General features: G+C 33.8%; 2 protein-coding genes across 5 annotated transcripts in view; one reads left to right on the forward strand and one right to left on the reverse strand.

The window, feature by feature from the left end:
* The window catches only part of kiaa1614 (KIAA1614 ortholog), a 33,368-nt gene extending 25,295 nt beyond the window's left edge, over window positions 1-8,073 (reverse strand). Inside the window, exon 1 of one of the 2 annotated variants that reach the window (XM_016542648.1) lies at window positions 7,708-8,073. The gene's annotated coding sequence lies outside the window, so the exon portion shown is untranslated. Of the gene's footprint in view, window positions 1-1,027; window positions 1,100-7,707 lie in introns of those variants that run through there. The other variant, XM_016542649.1, reaches the window with a different exon arrangement.
* A 2,291-nt stretch (window positions 8,074-10,364) lies between these two features.
* plekhb2 (pleckstrin homology domain containing, family B (evectins) member 2) lies at window positions 10,365-14,319 on the forward strand. 3 transcript variants are annotated; one of them, XM_016542652.1, is made up of 8 exons: window positions 10,365-10,404; window positions 10,928-10,983; window positions 11,777-11,929; window positions 12,250-12,352; window positions 12,446-12,485; window positions 12,599-12,685; window positions 13,972-14,089; window positions 14,167-14,319. In XM_016542652.1, exons 2-8 carry the CDS (start codon window positions 10,947-10,949, stop codon window positions 14,298-14,300), a joined length of 672 nt encoding a protein of 223 aa, XP_016398138.1. In that variant the 5' UTR covers window positions 10,365-10,404; window positions 10,928-10,946; the 3' UTR covers window positions 14,301-14,319. The 3 variants fall into 3 exon arrangements, with proteins under 3 accessions (XP_016398138.1, XP_016398136.1, XP_016398137.1); XM_016542650.1 differs by lacking the exon at window positions 10,365-10,404 and adding an exon at window positions 10,560-10,631; XM_016542651.1 differs by lacking the exon at window positions 10,365-10,404 and adding an exon at window positions 10,573-10,677.
* The last annotated feature ends 5,647 nt before the right edge of the window (window positions 14,320-19,966 follow it).

A 19,966-nucleotide genomic window follows, 5' to 3' on the forward strand; every position in this document is an offset into this window, starting at 1 on the left:
CATTTGTTACATGAGTTTTTTTCTACCCAAATAAATACCTTGCAGAGTCAAGCATAAAGTTAAATAGAATATAGAAATATTAACTTTAGAAATGTTCATGTTTTCCTCAACTTTTTTTTAACAAATAAAATTATTCTGCTCACAAAGAACAAATTCTAGGCAATTTGTTGAAGCTGGAGTCAAGCGTAAAATAGAATGTAGAAATATTTGCTTTTTGCTCCATTACTTTTTAAATAATTTAACAAATAAATCAAATAAAGTGTACAAAATTGAATATAGCAATATTCACTTTAGGAATTTCAATTACATTTTAAAATGAATAAATAAACAATTCCTAGCCAATCAAATACCTTACAGTCGAGAAATAAATAGAATGTAGAAATATTCACTCTAGAAGTTTCCATGATTTTGTTTCCATGACTTTTCAGAGTAAATAATGCTCACAAAGGGCACTTTCTAGCTAATTAGATAACATAGAGTCAAGCTTAAAAATAAATAGTATTTAGAAGTATTCACTATAGGGATTCCCATGATTTTTTGATCATTTCCCTGACTTTTCCAGGCCTGTAAATCCTTATATTTCCAATTTTTCCATGGGCTGCTTTTTATTCCAGTGCAATCTGTTGGTGATGAGAAAACTACAGGAAATGAGACCATTTCAGAGGAATGAGCAAGTAAAAGTCATACATGACGCTTTCTTACATTGAGCTCAGGTCGATTTCTACAGTTCTGCAGCCTAAAATCATTACTATGACATCTGCTGCTGGTGTGACCCCTAAACACACGGGGGTCACCGTGTCGGACCAGGAACGAAAACACTCATCCCGCGGGGGGGGCACTTCTCTCATCTGACATATATTTAACACTGGAGCTAACAGAAGCATGGGTCAAGAAAACAAAATGCAATGACTCGCACACAGGTGGCCATGAAAGCTGGACAAACAACTTTAAAAGATCACGAAAGCAGTAAATCTGACAGAAGAAAAGAAAAACTAGGCCTAATAAATATCTTCTTCAAACATCTTACCTCCTTCGCCCATCTGCTGTCTATCCTCCACAGCAGCCACATGCGCACTTATAAAGTCATTTCAAGATTTATAAAATCTTCTCTCTCTCTTCCTCCAGCTGTTTTGGCCAGCTCAAGTGTGCTTGGCACACTCCCACTTCAGATTTGGCCAACTAAACAGCTGCGTTTGAAAGCACTGGCTATCGTTCACTCGCGTCACAGAAACTGAACTACTTTGAGGAACGATCGCTACGTTGCTATGGAGACAGTCGTGACCACCTTTGAGAAAAACTGACCTGTGAGACGTTCCTATTGGTGGAGCGGCCCACGTAGCTCCGCCCCAGAGTGGGAGGGGCGTAATTCTATACTAGAATTTGGGTGGAAAATTGATGGAAGAATTCTTAAATGCTGAGGAGAGGAAGTTCACATATTCCAGCTGCCGAGGAATTTCCTTTGTTAATTCGTGCGCGTCTTTGTGTTTATTAATCTATTTAACGTCACGTTGTGAGAGCTTTTGGCGTCTGGTTTGTTTTTTTACTCAGAGAAGTCACTTAGATTTCATACGTGGTTATTTTTCTTGAATCCCTGATCTGAGGCCAGTTCTGAAGCAAAGCCAGCTGTAATAGAGAGCACTGGGCTGGGTCTTGAACTTCATGCACAGTTGGGTCCAAGGACGCATAAACTGCAGGACACAAAATGAATAGGCCGCCTTCTTTGTGCATTCCTCTGACACAGACCCAGCCCTGCCTGCAGCGAGGAGGAGGCCGGTAATATGAGCAGATACGCTCGCAATCACTGCTGCTGCTCGAAGCAAAAGTCATTATGTGAGTTTTGAAACGTCCTGTCACAGTCACACTCTCCTTGTAAATAGGCTACATTTAAATCAAACAGCTGCAGAGAGGAGGAGGGATGCTGAAGAGAGAGAGATCTATCTATCTATCTATCTATCTATCTATCATCTATTTATTTAATTACATTTTGAAATTTAAATGTAAACAATTATTTTAAATGTAAAAAATATATAATAATGTAATATCGTGTGTATATAAAATAAATAATAAATAGTTTTATGTGCATGACTCACATTTAAATTGTTTAAAATGTTTTAAAATAAATATTATATAATTATAGATTATAGATTATAAATATATTAAATATTACATGAATTTAAAATCATATATAATATATTATATAATATATTACCAAGTACTATATTATAAACAGTATTTTATCTATATATATATATATATATATATATAAGTGTGTGTGTGTGTGCATATATATATATATATATATGTGTGTGTGTGTGTGTGTTTGAATTTTTTTTTAAACTTAAAAACATGTTTTAAAGGGGTGGTTCAGTCAAAAATGTAAAGTTCTGTCATTATTTACTCATCCTCATGCAGTTATTTTAATGTTTATATACTATTATAGTATTTATTAATATTTTTTATTTTAATTTTCAGTCTTCATTGTCATTCATTTTTCAGCCTTCAATTATTTAAAAAACACCAATTTATTTATATATTATTATTTAATACTATTATTAAATATGACTAAATACTATTTATATTATTTATACTATATTTATATACTATTTATATTTTTATTTAATACTATTTATTATTTAATATAATTTAATAATATATATGTGTGTGTGTGTGTATAGCCTGATCTTTAGCCTAATTAAAGAAAATTCATTTTTTAATAAGTATATAATAAACAGAATTAATAGGTAAATAATAATTACTAGTGACAACCAAAGACCAATTTAAAATAAGCATTTAGTTTCAGTTTAAACCATTCACTTTTTTTATGGAAAAAAGAGGACATTTTGCATAAAGTCTCATTTTGTGTACTATGGAAGAACAGAAATTCACAGAAAAGAATGGCAATTTTATTTTGGGTGAAATATCCCTTTAAAGATCTGTATCTTCTATGAAACCCTAAACTCAAAGTTAATACACTGGAAAAAGAAGCTGATTCTAAAAACCTTGAAAACAAATGGATTTTCTTCTAAAAGCCCCTCCACCAACAAGCGCTGGAATCCCCATGAGCCCCGAACCGAGCGTCCGCGGCCGCGTGACAGAGCTCATCAAGACGCTTTAAACGGTCCTGGGGCGCTAATCATTCAGATATGATAGTTTTCCAGCGGACAGCGCTGCATTCAGAGAGGAGAAAATAGTGGCCGTGATCAGAAGCGGACGGAGGGGCTCAAGCCTGCACTGTCAGCGACTCTCACGCAGGACTGACGCGAGCGAACGCTAATAAATCAAGCGTGCTTTTAATCTCCAGAATGACTCGTAATAACACTTTCACTGAAACACAAGCGACGAGAGATGCTGCCTGCAGGAGGAAACCTCTCTGGAGAAAGACCAACCGCCGCGCAAACACAAACACACACACACACACACACAGGTTGAAAAGTGGGGACATCCCATAGGCGTAATGGTTTTTCTACTGTACAGACCGTATATTTAACATGTTTATCATTTAATATAAACTTTTAACATGTTTTAACATGTTTATCATAAAAAAATCTAAAAAAAAGTCAGTGTCACTTCTCAAATAAATCTTTTCTCAAGGCCTTTTTTATGATTTTTACAGATTTTTAATTAAAAGACAAGATAAAAAAAAATATTTATTAAGAATAAGAGTTTTTCAGTGCATAGAATTTAGTGATAGATTTAGCATTTTTGAGTGACACTTAACATGAATTGCGGGAAATACTTGTGTGAAAACAGGCCTTCATTAGCCAGTATCACTTACTGCATGATATGCTGTATTTGACATTTTAAACTCTTTTTAAGGCCATTAGTAACCAGAGGTTTAACTGTCCGCAGACCAGTGGAAAGCACATTATTCACTTAACTGAATTTTTGATAAATCACTTTTTGTTGACAAGAAGACTTTTGCATCTTTCATTCTTTCCAAACAGCTTTGGCCATGCAAGACTTGACCACAGAATCTAAAAAATGTCTTTTAGTCACAAACAACTGCTAGTATGTCATTGTGGCATTGAAACTGGATTTTCCCAAGGCTGAGGGAAAGTAATAATGTATATTTTAGTGTAACACATAAGTTTCATCTGCTCTACTAACTACTAACGCCAGATGTAGAACAAATAGTTTCGCAAGTAACCAATACAACACGCTAAACTGTTCTGAGAATAATGTAGGGCTTGGTGACACATTATTCCACTTTTAGCTTTCGGCTTAACAGCACTATCCTGCTTTTAAACCTCCAATCATCTTTTCACAAAGCACAATGTCATCAAACTAACATCTGAATGATCTTAACTTTATAATTAATATACCACGGTGCAGTTAGGTCATATTGTACACTTAGCATCTGACAGCCATTATTTAGGACAAGAATAGAAAAGTATGTTTTCTCTGAGGTAAGTTCACAAACGAGTGAGTTTTCTGGAAGATTAATTTGATTTAATTGGTCCTCTCTTAATTATTTAATAATAATTAGGACACCTTCCTGGTGCTCCAGGTACTTCATGCTTGAATAAACAGACATTATTCCATCTGAACACACACAATAAGAGAGATTCTCAACCATTTTAATCGCTTAAAAGCTTTTTAAAACATTAACTTACCATTTACAAAATTTTAAGAAGGCCATATACTTCATACATCAACAGCAACATATTAGGCTGACGACCTTGTAATTTTCAGGATGCAGGATGATTTTTTTTTTTTACAATTAGTTATTTATAATTAATATGCTCACAAAGAGCCAATTGAATATTCTAGTGTCAAGCATAGCAAGTAAATAGCAAATATTTACTTAATAATTTTCTTCCTTATTTTCTAAATAAATAAATAAAATAGTTATGCTCAAAACCAGCACTTTCTAGCCCACTTAAATAACTTATAGTCAAAAATCATTTGTTACATGAGTTTTTTTCTACCCAAATAAATACCTTGCAGAGTCAAGCATAAAGTTAAATAGAATATAGAAATATTAACTTTAGAAATGTTCATGTTTTCCTCAACTTTTTTTTAACAAATAAAATTATTCTGCTCACAAAGAACAAATTCTAGGCAATTTGTTGAAGCTGGAGTCAAGCGTAAAATAGAATGTAGAAATATTTGCTTTTTGCTCCATTACTTTTTAAATAATTTAACAAATAAATCAAATAAAGTGTACAAAATTGAATATAGCAATATTCACTTTAGGAATTTCAATTACATTTTAAAATGAATAAATAAACAATTCCTAGCCAATCAAATACCTTACAGTCGAGAAATAAATAGAATGTAGAAATATTCACTCTAGAAGTTTCCATGATTTTGTTTCCATGACTTTTCAGAGTAAATAATGCTCACAAAGGGCACTTTCTAGCTAATTAGATAACATAGAGTCAAGCTTAAAAATAAATAGTATTTAGAAGTATTCACTATAGGGATTCCCATGATTTTTTGATCATTTCCCTGACTTTTCCAGGCCTGTAAATCCTTATATTTCCAATTTTTCCATGGGCTGCTTTTTATTCCAGTGCAATCTGTTGGTGATGAGAAAACTACAGGAAATGAGACCATTTCAGAGGAATGAGCAAGTAAAAGTCATACATGACGCTTTCTTACATTGAGCTCAGGTCGATTTCTACAGTTCTGCAGCCTAAAATCATTACTATGACATCTGCTGCTGGTGTGACCCCTAAACACACGGGGGTCACCGTGTCGGACCAGGAACGAAAACACTCATCCCGCGGGGGGGGCACTTCTCTCATCTGACATATATTTAACACTGGAGCTAACAGAAGCATGGGTCAAGAAAACAAAATGCAATGACTCGCACACAGGTGGCCATGAAAGCTGGACAAACAACTTTAAAAGATCACGAAAGCAGTAAATCTGACAGAAGAAAAGAAAAACTAGGCCTAATAAATATCTTCTTCAAACATCTTACCTCCTTCGCCCATCTGCTGTCTATCCTCCACAGCAGCCACATGCGCACTTATAAAGTCATTTCAAGATTTATAAAATCTTCTCTCTCTCTTCCTCCAGCTGTTTTGGCCAGCTCAAGTGTGCTTGGCACACTCCCACTTCAGATTTGGCCAACTAAACAGCTGCGTTTGAAAGCACTGGCTATCGTTCACTCGCGTCACAGAAACTGAACTACTTTGAGGAACGATCGCTACGTTGCTATGGAGACAGTCCTGACCACCTTTGAGAAAAACTGACCTGTGAGACGTTCCTATTGGTGGAGCGGCCCACGTAGCTCCGCCCCCGAGTGGGAGGGGCGTAATTCTATACTAGAATTTGGGTGGAAAATTGATGGAAGAATTCTTAAATGCAGAGGAGAGGAAGTTCACATATTCCAGCTGCCGAGGAATTTCCTTTGTTAATTCGTGCGCGTCTTTGTGTTTATTAATCTATTTAACGTCACGTTGTGAGAGCTTTTGGCGTCTGGTTTGTTTTTTTACTCAGAGAAGTCACTTAGATTTCATACGTGGTTATTTTTCTTGAATCCCTGATCTGAGGCCAGTTCTGAAGCAAAGCCAGCTGTAATAGAGAGCACTGGGCTGGGTCTTGAACTTCATGCACAGTTGGGTCCAAGGACGCATAAACTGCAGGACACAAAATGAATAGGCCGCCTTCTTTGTGCATTCCTCTGACACAGACCCAGCCCTGCCTGCAGCGAGGAGGAGGCCGGTAATATGAGCAGATACGCTCGCAATCACTGCTGCTGCTCGAAGCAAAAGTCATTATGTGAGTTTTGAAACGTCCTGTCACAGTCACACTCTCCTTGTAAATAGGCTACATTTAAATCAAACAGCTGCAGAGAGGAGGAGGGATGCTGAAGAGAGAGAGATCTATCTATCTATCTATCTATCTATCTATCATCTATTTATTTAATTACATTTTGAAATTTAAATGTAAACAATTATTTTAAATGTAAAAAATATATAATAATGTAATATCGTGTGTATATAAAATAAATAATAAATAGTTTTATGTGCATGACTCACATTTAAATTGTTTAAAATGTTTTAAAATAAATATTATATAATTATAGATTATAGATTATAAATATATTAAATATTACATGAATTTAAAATCATATATAATATATTATATAATATATTACCAAGTACTATATTATAAACAGTATTTTATCTATATATATATATATATATATATATAAGTGTGTGTGTGTGTGCATATATATATATATATATATGTGTGTGTGTGTGTGTGTTTGAATTTTTTTTTAAACTTAAAAACATGTTTTAAAGGGGTGGTTCAGTCAAAAATGTAAAGTTCTGTCATTATTTACTCATCCTCATGCAGTTATTTTAATGTTTATATACTATTATAGTATTTATTAATATTTTTTATTTTAATTTTCAGTCTTCATTGTCATTCATTTTTCAGCCTTCAATTATTTAAAAAACACCAATTTATTTATATATTATTATTTAATACTATTATTAAATATGACTAAATACTATTTATATTATTTATACTATATTTATATACTATTTATATTTTTATTTAATACTATTTATTATTTAATATAATTTAATAATATATATGTGTATAATTTTTTAAATCTTTTTTATGTAGGTTTATATCCGATTAACAACTATTACAAACTCTACATTTTGCAGATCTACAGAATACTGTAAAAACAAAAACTCACTTAACAGCACAAGCACTAATGTAAACTTCAATGACACTTACCTGTCAGTCACTGATGTCATATGCATAGCTGACCATCATAGTATCCAGAAAAAAAACATTTTATTATACTTCCTCCAGAGCAATATATTCTCGTCTAGATGAAGTTTGCAGGGACTCTGTTTTGAGTTCACAAGTTCTCCCCACACATTAGTCCCGTGGAGGCACACAATTGGTTCGGTCGGTTAATCTGCCCAAAGATTAAGACGAAACAAAATCCGCAACAGCCAACCACTGGCGAGACATTGTTGCGTAAATCACTTCAATCTGGCCCCGACGAGCCTCCCCAGTATGAGTGAACGAGGCTCGGATGAGATTATTTCCACCAGCACTGGAACGAGTTTAGCTGTGCCAACCGACTTGCTCTGATCCCAGCTGTGGAAGTGGACACTGTCTACAAGTTACAGTACAGGATTACATCCGGCTATCTGTTCTCAGAGCAGTCCATTTAAAGAAGTGTCACTGTAGTTGCACCATATTACCCTAACCTTGAGCATCTGAATGCTAAACTGGATCTCAAAGTGGTTTGTGATTCAGTTTGCTAGTGTAAATGCAAATGTGAAGTGATCTAATGCAATTCTGCTCCATACGCTTCATAAATGAGGGTTTATGGTTTGATAATTCAGTATGATTTGGTTTTGACCCTCATTCAATAAGCTGTCAGTGGGAAAGGTCACTAGGAAAACACTGAGCTGGATAAGGCTTAGGCAAATGCAGTGTGATGGAGGAACACGATGACTGCAGATGCAAACGCAGAACTTCATATGAAGGTTACTGGTTACTTTTCATTGAAAAGACAAACTATACATGGGTTTGTGCAAAAATATTACAATAATGCACGTTTTCCTTTGCAGGAACTTTAAAGCAGCACTATGTAACTTTTTCTGTGTTCAAAATTTTCAAAATGTATATAATGAGCGAGTACATCATGAATTCATCTTCCAAACCGCGTTTTTGTCTTATTCCGAATCACTACGGTACACTTATAATAAGTACTTATATTTGGACTATTGTAGGCTGGTCGGGTCCGTCACCGCTGCGGAGTAACACATACCTGCGTGAATCGCCATAGACATAAACTTAGAGAAGTAGCTAAGTGTGAAAATTTTAGATGGCACTTAGAGGCTTTTGCATCTGAACTCTTCATATATAACTACAAACCTAGAACTTATTTTAGCATTCTTATTTACTTATTTAATTTCTGTTTATTAACCGCTAGAGCGCCAAAAGTTACATAGTGCTGCTTTAAATGCACCCCATTCCCAGTGAAACTGCGCCATCTAGTGGTGAGAGCAATACAATTTTGTAACTTTTCAGTGTTTACATGTATGAACATGACATTTTTATAAAGATCGCAAAGTACACAAAGAGTTTTCTTAATGACTTACATGTAAAATTCTATTTGATGCATGCAGAAAAATAATGAATATTTTTAAAGGAAAATTATGAAATGTTATTATATATTATATAGTGGAAATATATATTATTTCCTTAATTAAAATGTAAATGCTAGTCATACAAATATAGTCAACAGTAAAGCAATACTTTTCTTAATAACTTCCATATAAAATTGTATTTGTCACTAAAATATATGTACAGAAAAAAGTGTAATTTATGTGAAATAATTTTTTTTTATTGATTTATTAAGAAAAAAATGTGAAATGTTATGAAATGTTATACAGTATTATAATTTAAGTATAATATAATATAATGTCATATAATTTAAATATAATATATGATAAAAATTAAATTATATATATAATATATCATTTTATTTTTTATCATATATTATATTTAAATTATTTTATATTATACTTAAATTATAATATAACATTTCATAACATTTCACATTTTTATTAAATGTTTTCACATTTATATAATGTGTGTGTTGAGTGGTTGGGTGTAATAATTGTGATATTAAAGGAAAAGGGTAAAGGAAAGAAATTAAAAGAACTTGATAAAAAATATGAAATAATATATTATAATATTTCATGTAATGCACCATAAGATTTATAATATAAATGAATATACTGAAAAAGGTTGTGAAATGTATTGAAAAAGAAAAATACATTTAAATGAATATGTTAAGAAAAATGTTACAAATATATTAAAAAGTAATAAAAAGAAAAAATATATTATTATTATGTTGTATAATATTTTATAACATATATATGTGTGTGTGTGTGTGTGTGTGTGTGTGTGTGAATTTATTTCATATTCTAAAATATTCTATTTTATGTAAACAATATATACATAATTTTAAATATTATGCTATAGTTTATTGTTAGGCTATATAAAATCTCCGTCTCATTATATTAATATCATTATAACATCATCATATTATCTATAATATAACAATATTTTATAATATATTACACCTGTAACTTATTAAAACCTTATTTAGTTTGTTAACACTCTGAAATAAGTAAAAAGCACCTAAAAGAAGAATTAAGTTTCATTTCACAGGAATATTCTCGAATGTCTTTTCATTACGTCTGCTTTGATCCCTACATGTTAAATATATTAATTATTTGTCCTAAAAACGCTCTGTACTATAGTATCTCATCAAAACAAACTGTGTAAAGTATATAAAAGTCTGCGAAACCTGATAAAAGCCGTGTTGGTCATCTGATACGGTGACATAATGCTGATGTCACTCTGCTAGTCGCACACGCTTCGAACGTCAACACAACAAAGAGGGTAGATTTACTCTTTTAACCCATTTAATATTGCATAAATATGACAAGTATAGTGTTTCGACATGTTTTTAGCTGTTTTGGGATTTCTCTGGATGTTTATTTCGTTGCGAAACCTGATAAAAGCCGTGTTGGTCATCTGATACGGTGACATAAGGCATCAGCTGAGAGGATGCTGCTGATATCACTCTGCTAGTCGCACACGCTTCGAACGTCAACACAACAAAGAGGGTAGATTTACTCTTTTAACCCATTTAATATTGCATAAATATGACAAGTATAGTGTTTCGACATGTTTTTAGTTGTTTTGGGATTTCTCTGGATGTTTATTTCGTCGGTTTGTCGTCGTTTTTTGCACATCGGCGCCGCGAGCGCAAGCTAACTCTGAAACTGATAGGCGGAGAAGTTCAACAGCTAACGTTAAACTACATTTACTGTCTAACATAAGCAATAAATGCATGTACATGGGCTCAGCTTAATATTATATACGTAAAAAGGCTTTAAGTTAATTGTTTTTGTATGTTTAGATAGTGAGTTTATTGGAGGATGGCGTTTGTGAAGAGCGGATGGCTGCACAGACAAAGTGAGTGTTTATTACACCACATTTATGTCCTTAAAATCCTTCGTTTTAGTTGTTTTTGCTGTCTAATTTGAGCATTTTAGCATGTTTTATAATTCATATGAACCCTTTTCTGGGAACTCGTGAAATATAAATCATTTAAGGTTATGCGAAATGTTTAGCCTTGAGGTTGAACTGAAAAGCTTTTTTTTAAGTTTTGCTTTTAGTTTTTATTCACTAAAGAAAACATGCACAAATAGTTTCCTGTCCTCTTCTTGATATCTTGGCACGAGTTTTTAGACGGAAGTTGAAAAACAGCTGAACTTTGTGTCTCAAAACCTAGTAAGCTGACTATCTAGGCTGTATCTTGTTTGTCTTGTAAGTCTAAGCTCTATTTAGATGATGAATTCATTATTTCTGTTTGCTTAAACTTGCTTGAACAATCGAGGTCAGATTACATTAACAAGTAGTCTTTTTCTTATTTAATATTTTAATTATTTTATACTACATTCATAATATGATATATATATATATATATGCAGATACAGTTTATAATTTAATTATTTTATAATGTAATTTTTATTTTTTTATTATAAAAAGGTAATTAAAACATGGCTGATATTAAACTTATTTTGTCTAAATAAATTATAATAAAACTTATTATATATTTTGTCATTTTAATACATTTATAATACATTTATAACATGTAAATATACATTTAATACAACTTGTTTAGAATGTAATTTAAATAATAATAATTTAATAACATTTTAGAATAGTAAAAAGTCATTAAAAATGTATTTATAAAATCTATCAGGCACCATCTTGCGGCGCTGGAAGAGGAACTGGTTTGACCTCTGGTCAGATGGACGTCTGGTCTTCTACGATGACCAGCAGCGACGGGACATGGAAGACGAGATCCACATGAAGGTGGACTGCATTAACATCCGCAATGCCAGCGCATGTAGAGGTGGGTGTGATCCGCACTTCAGTCTTCATCTGCCGTCTTTCCTTCTGCTTTTGAACCGCGGAAGATGCGAAAACCTCAAAAGTGCCTTCTTATTAGGGCTGTCAAAAAAAAAAATCGAATTTCGAATATTCGTGGAATAAAAAAATAAAAAAAATCCACATTCGAATGCAACGTTTTTGTTCGAATTTTTCTTATGTAGTACTTGACAGGTTTTTGCAAGTCGTTAGACCAACAGAGGATGGAAAAAGTAAAGAACAAGTAACTTGAAGGTCCCCATGTGTTGTTGTTGTTGTTCTTCATCTTCCATTATTCATTTCCAGAGCTCACGCCTCCTGAAGGCAAAAGCAAAGACTCCCTCCTGCAGATCGTCTGCCGGGACGGTCGGGTCATCAGCATCTGCGCAGACAGTGCAGACGATGCTTTGTGAGTCAAATTCTCTATTATTATTATTATTATTTACAATGTGTTCTTCAAAATACGATTTTTTTGACACTAACTCGATGTATTTTGTCGCAGGGCTTGGACCATGGCACTTCAGGACGCCAGACTCAACACTGTGAGTTACACAAACGCAGTCTGAGTGGGACAATACTTTCACATTTAACATTTCCAGTAGCGCAGCTTCTGGAGCTGATTTCAGAAGCTGACATGACTTAATGTGTTTTGTAGATTGTGCCGCCTCCTCAGGTCGGTTTTGCCGAGGACGTCGTAGCGTCAGCTCCTCCACCCTATTCTGAATTAAACACAACTCCACAGGTAATACATTTCAAGGAAAATGACTGTGACAAATGTTGATTACTACAAAAAATAATAATTTATTTGTACTCTGATATCCAGCTTATGTTGTTGCATGTGTTTTAAAGCTCGTATTAGCCTTTGTCATTTCTGTTTGATTCTAAACTTGTTTGACCAGGAAGAACAATTGAGGTCAGATTACGTTTAGAAGCAATGCTTGGAAGTATATTGGCTGCTATAAAAAGGCTGTTATCAGTTTCAATAAAACACTGCTTTCAGTTTTAACTACTTCATCTGATGAAAACAGGACACTAATGTAGATAATATAATTTGTACATTACAATTAAAATTTCAATTTTAGAATTATTAAAAATAATTAAAATATAATTAAACATAACTCCATATTTACAGTGGGTACGGAAAGTATTCAGACCCCCTTAAATTTTTCACTCTTTGTTATATTGCAGCCATTTGCTAAAATCATTTAAGTTAATTTTTTTTCCTCATTAATGTACACACAGCACCCCATATTGACAGAAAAACACAGAATTGTTGACATTTTTGCAAATTTATTAAAAAAGAAAAACTGAAATATAACATGGTCCTAAGTATTCAGACCCTTCAGATTCAGATGAGCTGTGACACTCATATATTTAACTCACGTGCTGTCCATTTCTTCTGATCATCCTTGAGACGGTTCTACACCTTCATTTGAGTCCAACTGTGTTTGATTATACTGATTGGACTAGATTAGGAAAGCCACACACCTGTCTATATAAGACCTTACAGCTCACAGTGCATGTCAGAGCAAATGAGAATCATGAGGTCAAAGGAACTGCCTGAAGAGCTCAGAGAGAGAGAGAGAGAGAGAGAATAAATGAAAAAAAAAAATGTATATGTAAAATGAGCTTGTACAGTTAAAATTTTAAATATTCCAGAGCCAATAATAAAGAATTCTTGGTAAAATAATGAAATAATTTAATTGTTATAATGTAATAAAAAAAATAAAAAAAACTCTTATGATTAAAAAATAATGTAAAATGTAATTAAATATAACAAAAAACTAAAGAAAATGTATAATAAATAAAAATGAAAAATAGTTGTTTTATGATAGAATAATAAATAATTTAATAAAATGTTATAATTATTATTTTTTTAATCATTAAATGTAACAAAAATCGCTACAAATAAAAACAAATAATTTGAATATAAAAATAGGGGAAAGGAGCATGCATGATTAAAAAGTAAAATATATATATTAATTTAATATCATGCATCCCTGATTTTTTCCCCTGATTTTCATCTAGGTTTTCTATCCTGATGGATATGGCGGTTATGTTCCTCATCCTCCGCCTTATGCCACACAGATGGTCTATTCCGCAGATGGCCAGCAGTATGCAGTTGCCTACCCGTATCATTATCAAGGTAACAGGAAGTTTGTTGACTTCTGACATATAACCTTTATGTAGTTTGATTGACGTTTGTTTATTTGTCTCCATCAGGCGGATACGCACCCGGCGTCAACCAGGTCATAGTTCAGGAGCGCCGGCGTGACGACACAGGTGACGTTGCTCTGGGGATGCTGGCCGGTGCTGCGACGGGATTGGCCCTCGGCTCCCTGTTTTCCGTGTTCTAATGTGTTTTTGTGAACCCAGCCCAACCCCACCTGACCAACAGCACGGGAAACCCTTCCCATGTTGTTTTAACTTTGCCTTTACGCCTCGTAATGCGCAGGTCTGATAATGTAGCCGGGCTGGGTGAATATTCGCTTACTTTTCTGTATTTGTCTTTTTACCAAAGCTTATGTACTTTTGATTAGGCACCAACAAATGCGTTTGCTTTGCAAATGTAATCTTTAGCATACAAAGATATACACTAAAATATTGGCGGCTGGCCTTAAGATAAGGATAATCAGTGAGGTTTATAGATCAGCCACTGTTTGAGTCTAAAAATGGGTCGATTTTATACTAACGATGCCCTGTGAAGAAATGACACAGGCCTTGATGAAAAGAATGATAGGCAAGCAGTTTTTTCCTGTTATTTCTAATTAGAAATGAAACTGTTTTTAGTGTCGCTTTCAGCTGCAAAGCCAAAATTGTGCTGAAGTAAATATTTTGTGACCATCTCGGTTAAAAGGAATAGTTCTCTCAAAAATAAAAATTCAGTTGTAATCTTTTTTTTTTTTTTTTGTGAAAATCTTTTTTTTGGGGAATAGTAACCACAACTGAGTTACTTTCCAAACACATGTGTGTGTCTGTAATCAAGAATGCTAGTCAACAGGAGAAAGCAGAGAGACACTCTTAAAGTTCACGTCCATCTTATGCTCAGAGACTCCAATAACCCAACACGACTATTATGAATATTAATTTTATTGACTATCTTTAAAATATATATATATATATATATAACAAAACAGACACACACACATATATATATATATATATATATACACACACACAGATACATACATATCATCATACATACGTGTCTGTTTCATCAATTAAAAAAAACAACAGACATGAATATATATGAATGTTCATATGTCTGTTTTGTTTTTATTTTTAATAAATGAAAATAAAACAATTCTTGAAAATAAAATATCAGTTGTTATTGTATGGCAAACAGCAGCCTGAACATTTTGTTAAATGTCTTTTAAAAATCATGTGATTTCAAGAAATTTGAGGGTGAGTAAATAATGACAGAATTTTCATTTTTGTGCGAAATATTCATTCAAATCTAATTTGACAGGAAAACTCATAATAATACTGATGATGATGATAGATGATTAATACTGTGACGGTGATTGTGATGTAATTCAGGAAAGAGTAAAAAGTGCGTCCTTAAATCTACCGCACCTTTTCTAATAGTTTTTTCCTTTCTTTGCCTTTGTTTTTTTTGTGGCGGCCTTCATTTAACTAATTTTATTGTGTTTATTTATACTCAATGTTATCAAGTGTGTATTTTTCCCTTTTTTGTGGAGACTTTACACTTTCTTTGAGATTTATTTACTTTGAAAAATGTGATTGATTTTGTCTTGATCTCTAATTTTGTGTTTTTTTCTCTTCAGAGTTAATACAAAGTGTAAAACATTATTCACAATGTTTGTGATGGGATGCGATAAGGGAAACTTCAGGGAAAAGTCAGATCGACGTGATCGGTTAGATTTACAATTATGTAATGATTTATTCTTTACTGTACTTTGACTTTGTTGTGTTTACATAAGTATAATCATGAGTGTATATAAGTGATAATAATCATAATCGTTTAATGCATACCAGATGTATCAGTGGATTTCAGGTCATGGTTTAGTTTAACTCAGGTCCTTTGTTTTTAAATGTTTTTGACGGTGTAATGGACCAGTGATTCAGAAAAATTACATTTTTCATCTGACACCATACTTGATGCTTATGTCTGTTTTTCTTAATTGCTTTGCTGTTTGAACCTCAAAAAACTATTTACATGTTAATATATACCCACAAAACCATCGGTGTGTTATTTAGAAACTATTAAAATAAGATGTCTTGTGATTCTTTGGGTCAGTTCATTCATTACGTTTCAGTTTGCAATTGTTTATAATAAACACCGCAACATTACATAAAGAAAATATAGCGTTTTTATAGGCTATGACGTCAGAAAACGGAAGAGTAATTCGCCGCGGGTTCCTTCCAGATTGTCCTATGGGGTTTTATAATGGGGTTTATCAATTTATGAGTAAAATAAAGCCTGCTTAAAAAATTTTGTTTTGGGTACGGATGTGTGTAATTTACGTTGTAGAACAAAACGTAGAAGTATCGTCAAATTATGTTTACCAAGAGGGACATCTATCAGCATTGTACTCGCGTCTCGCAGAGTTAAAAACAATTTAAACATGTTTAGAAAGCCATGTAAAATTAATGCAAGTTCAACTTTTAAAAAACATGTCTAAAGACGTTATGGCGGTTTTTCCCCATCCCACTGTATCTCATGTTTTTAAATGAAGAAAGTAGCCTACTCTTTGTGATTGGTTTTTGGTCCTTTGTATTAAACTATACATACATGCATGGTGCTGTTTTTTTTCTAATTGTTTAAGCAACTTTATTAATTATATATGGTTTATAAACATTATTTTAAACATTATGCACATTTTTTCAAAGATAGTCGTGTTATTTTATTACGCTTTGAAGAAACGTGCATAATATTTTGCTCGATGCGCCTTCTTGTGGCCTCTTGTGGCCAAAAGCTTTTTTCCCCTAACTGAAATTATGCCTTTTAAATTAGAATATAATTCGAATTTTGATAATATTTAAGTAGAAAATTCGAATTTAGTTTTTCAGACATTTTGACAGCCCTAATGTACAGTATGTGGAAAATAATGTTTTTTTTTACCTTAAACCGCATAAACACATTTCATTACACCAAATACACCAAATAATGTTCTTTTTAGCAGCATCATATGACCCCTTTAAGTTTATAATCAATAAAGTAATAAATTATGAAAACTATTATGAAAACAAAAGCAGCAAAGAAAACAACTGCTAACAAAAATATTAAATAAAAATAAAGGACTTCAATATAATTGAAAAAAAAATATTGATATTAAATATTGAAAACTATTATGAACACAAAAAAACTGAAATGTTTTTTTAACAAAAATATAACTAAAATGTTTACTTTAATGTGATCAAATATTATAATATACATAATAATACAATTTAATAATACATTATCACATTATGATACATACATAAATATAACAAATATAACAAAAAAAGGTAATTGTGAATTTATATCATGCAATTCTGACTTTACAGCACACAATAAAGATATAAAGTCGGAATTCTGAGAAAATATCAGTATTTTTCCCCTCAGAATTGGACATTATAACTTATAATATATATCTCACAATTTTGAGAAAAAAAGTCAGAATTGCGAGATATAAACTCCCAATTGCGAAAAAAGTCAGAATTAAAGGATTGTTAGGCTGCATTAATTACGTCAACCGAAACTGGGAACACTTCCAATAACATACGATGTACTTGTTACATCGTAAGAAGAATGGCATCTACGCTAATATTAGTCTGTTTCTTTCTTATTCTGAGGTCACCGTAGCCACCAGATCAAGTCCGTATCCAGCCCAGATGGTGGATCAGCACTTAGAGACGACCTGTACATCCCTGAATTTCAGCGGAGACCAGGACAACTAGATGAGCCCCAGAGACAGATCCCCAGTGAAGACCTTGTCTCCTAGACAGCCATCGGGACAAGACCACAGAACCAGATGAGTCCTCTGCACAATCTAACTTTGCTGCAGCATGGATCAACATGATGGTTCATCTGGCCGGAGGAGAACTAGGCCCCCGACTGAGACTGGTTTCTCCCAAGGTTTTTTTCTCCATTCTGTCACCTGATGGAGTTTTGGTTCCTTGCCGCTGTCGCCTCTGGCTTGCTTAGTTGAGGACACTTAATATCCAGCGATATCGTCCACTTGATTGCACAGATACTATTAAAACTGAACTGAGCTGGATGATGAAATCACTGTCAGTGTGAATTTGAAACATATTTCCAAAAGAAAACCAATTAGAGCTTTATCAAAAAGCTGTAACATGTCTCTAGAACAGACATAAGGCAAAATAATCACTAAGTAAAGGTGTAACAAAATGTCTCTAGAATAGACATATGGCAAAAACAAAAAAAACTAATCCCGTGTCCAGGGATTTTTTTTAGCCATGCATTGGTCATAGAGCTCTTTGTGGCGTTGCCTCAGATGTTGAAATAGATATGTTGCACCAGGTTCACGCGTACTCCGTCTGCAGTGCGTATACAGTATGTGTATGCAGTGCAGAAGCAGCATGGACTCATTTTGCTTTCGCACTGGACGAATTTGTAGTCCGCTCCTGATCCGCGACTGTTTACCACAAACACAATATTTATCCATTATTTTGATTTCAAATCCAAACGTTGTTTCTGAAAATGCTTTTTAAGCATTGTGATTCTCTTTTATCACAGTACAGTAATACAATCTTTCATAGACATATCCACGTTTAAACTCAATAAATATAACTTTGTTTAACTACCACCACGAGTGCCATCTATTATTGCCTTGTTTATCTAAAAGTGCACTTTTCCTTGTTTTAAATCTAGCCAAAAAGCCATGTGTTGACTGTGAAACAGTAGACATTAATTATATGCATTTATGGTGTAATTACAAAATTTCCGTGTCAATCCATGTTAATTTTTACCGCGAATAATGCGCTGTCACTTTAATTCAGCGCGTGCAGCACAGCAGAAATAGACTCCGTGCGGAAACGATCGCAGCATGACTGCTGCAGACACACCGCTCCTGGAGCACACTGCCGGACTGCAATCGCGTGCAGTGTGAACGCTCTGATCCGTTAACATGGGCGCGGAAAAAATACGCACCACAGACGGAGTGTGTGAACCTGGCATTACGTTTGTATGCCCGCCCGGTCTGTTCTGTTCTCGTGCTCCATTTAGGCGCGCTGCATTCTGACTGGTTCGGATAGCATACTGCGGGAGGTCGGGGGCGCAAAATTGTGCTATAAAGCGATTTAGAAACCTGACAGCGTTTAAATCTCCTGCATTCACTTGATTCCCCTGGAGTCATGTTCACCATGACCAAACTGGTGGTACAGTGGCATGAGGTTCTTCCTGTCGAATAACAGGACACTTTTTTTTATTCACTCTTCTGAAATGCTTGTTCTCCTCGGGCTTTGCGGTCCAGTATTAAAGTGGTGGTGCGTGACACTGAAGCTGTTGCCACTTGCTAAACCTGTAAAGCGTGACAGTGATTAAAGAGGCTGTGCGGTAATGTCATTTTCTCTGTATCGCATTCACAGGCCACACAGGCATTAGATCAGACTGCTTTATTTAACTGTGAACACTGGCTGGAAAGAGGCTGTCAGTTCGGCCATTTGATTTGTGTTCAGCTAAAAAAAATGCAAATTCTGTGATCATTTGTGATCATGTAACTCATGTCATCCATATGACTTTCTTCTGTGGAACACAAAAGGAGGTCTTTTGAATAACTTTACCATGTTTTAAAGGGGTCATATGATGCTGCTAAAAAGAACATTATTTGGTGTATTTGGTGTAATGAAATGTGTTTATGCGGTTTAAAGTTAAAAAAACACATTATTTTCCACATACTGTACATAATTGTTTCTCCTCTATGCCCCGCCTTTTTGAAACGCGTCGATTTTTACAAAGCTCATCGGTCTGAAAAAGCGAGGTGTGCTCTGATTGGCCAGCTATCCAGTGCGTTGTGATTAGCCGAATACCTCAAGCGTGAGACGGAAATGTTAC

This window comes from Sinocyclocheilus rhinocerous, unplaced genomic scaffold, assembly GCF_001515625.1.
Source record: "Sinocyclocheilus rhinocerous isolate Xijiao unplaced genomic scaffold, SAMN03320098_v1.1 scaffold4355, whole genome shotgun sequence".
Lineage (NCBI taxonomy): Eukaryota > Metazoa > Chordata > Actinopteri > Cypriniformes > Cyprinidae > Sinocyclocheilus > Sinocyclocheilus rhinocerous.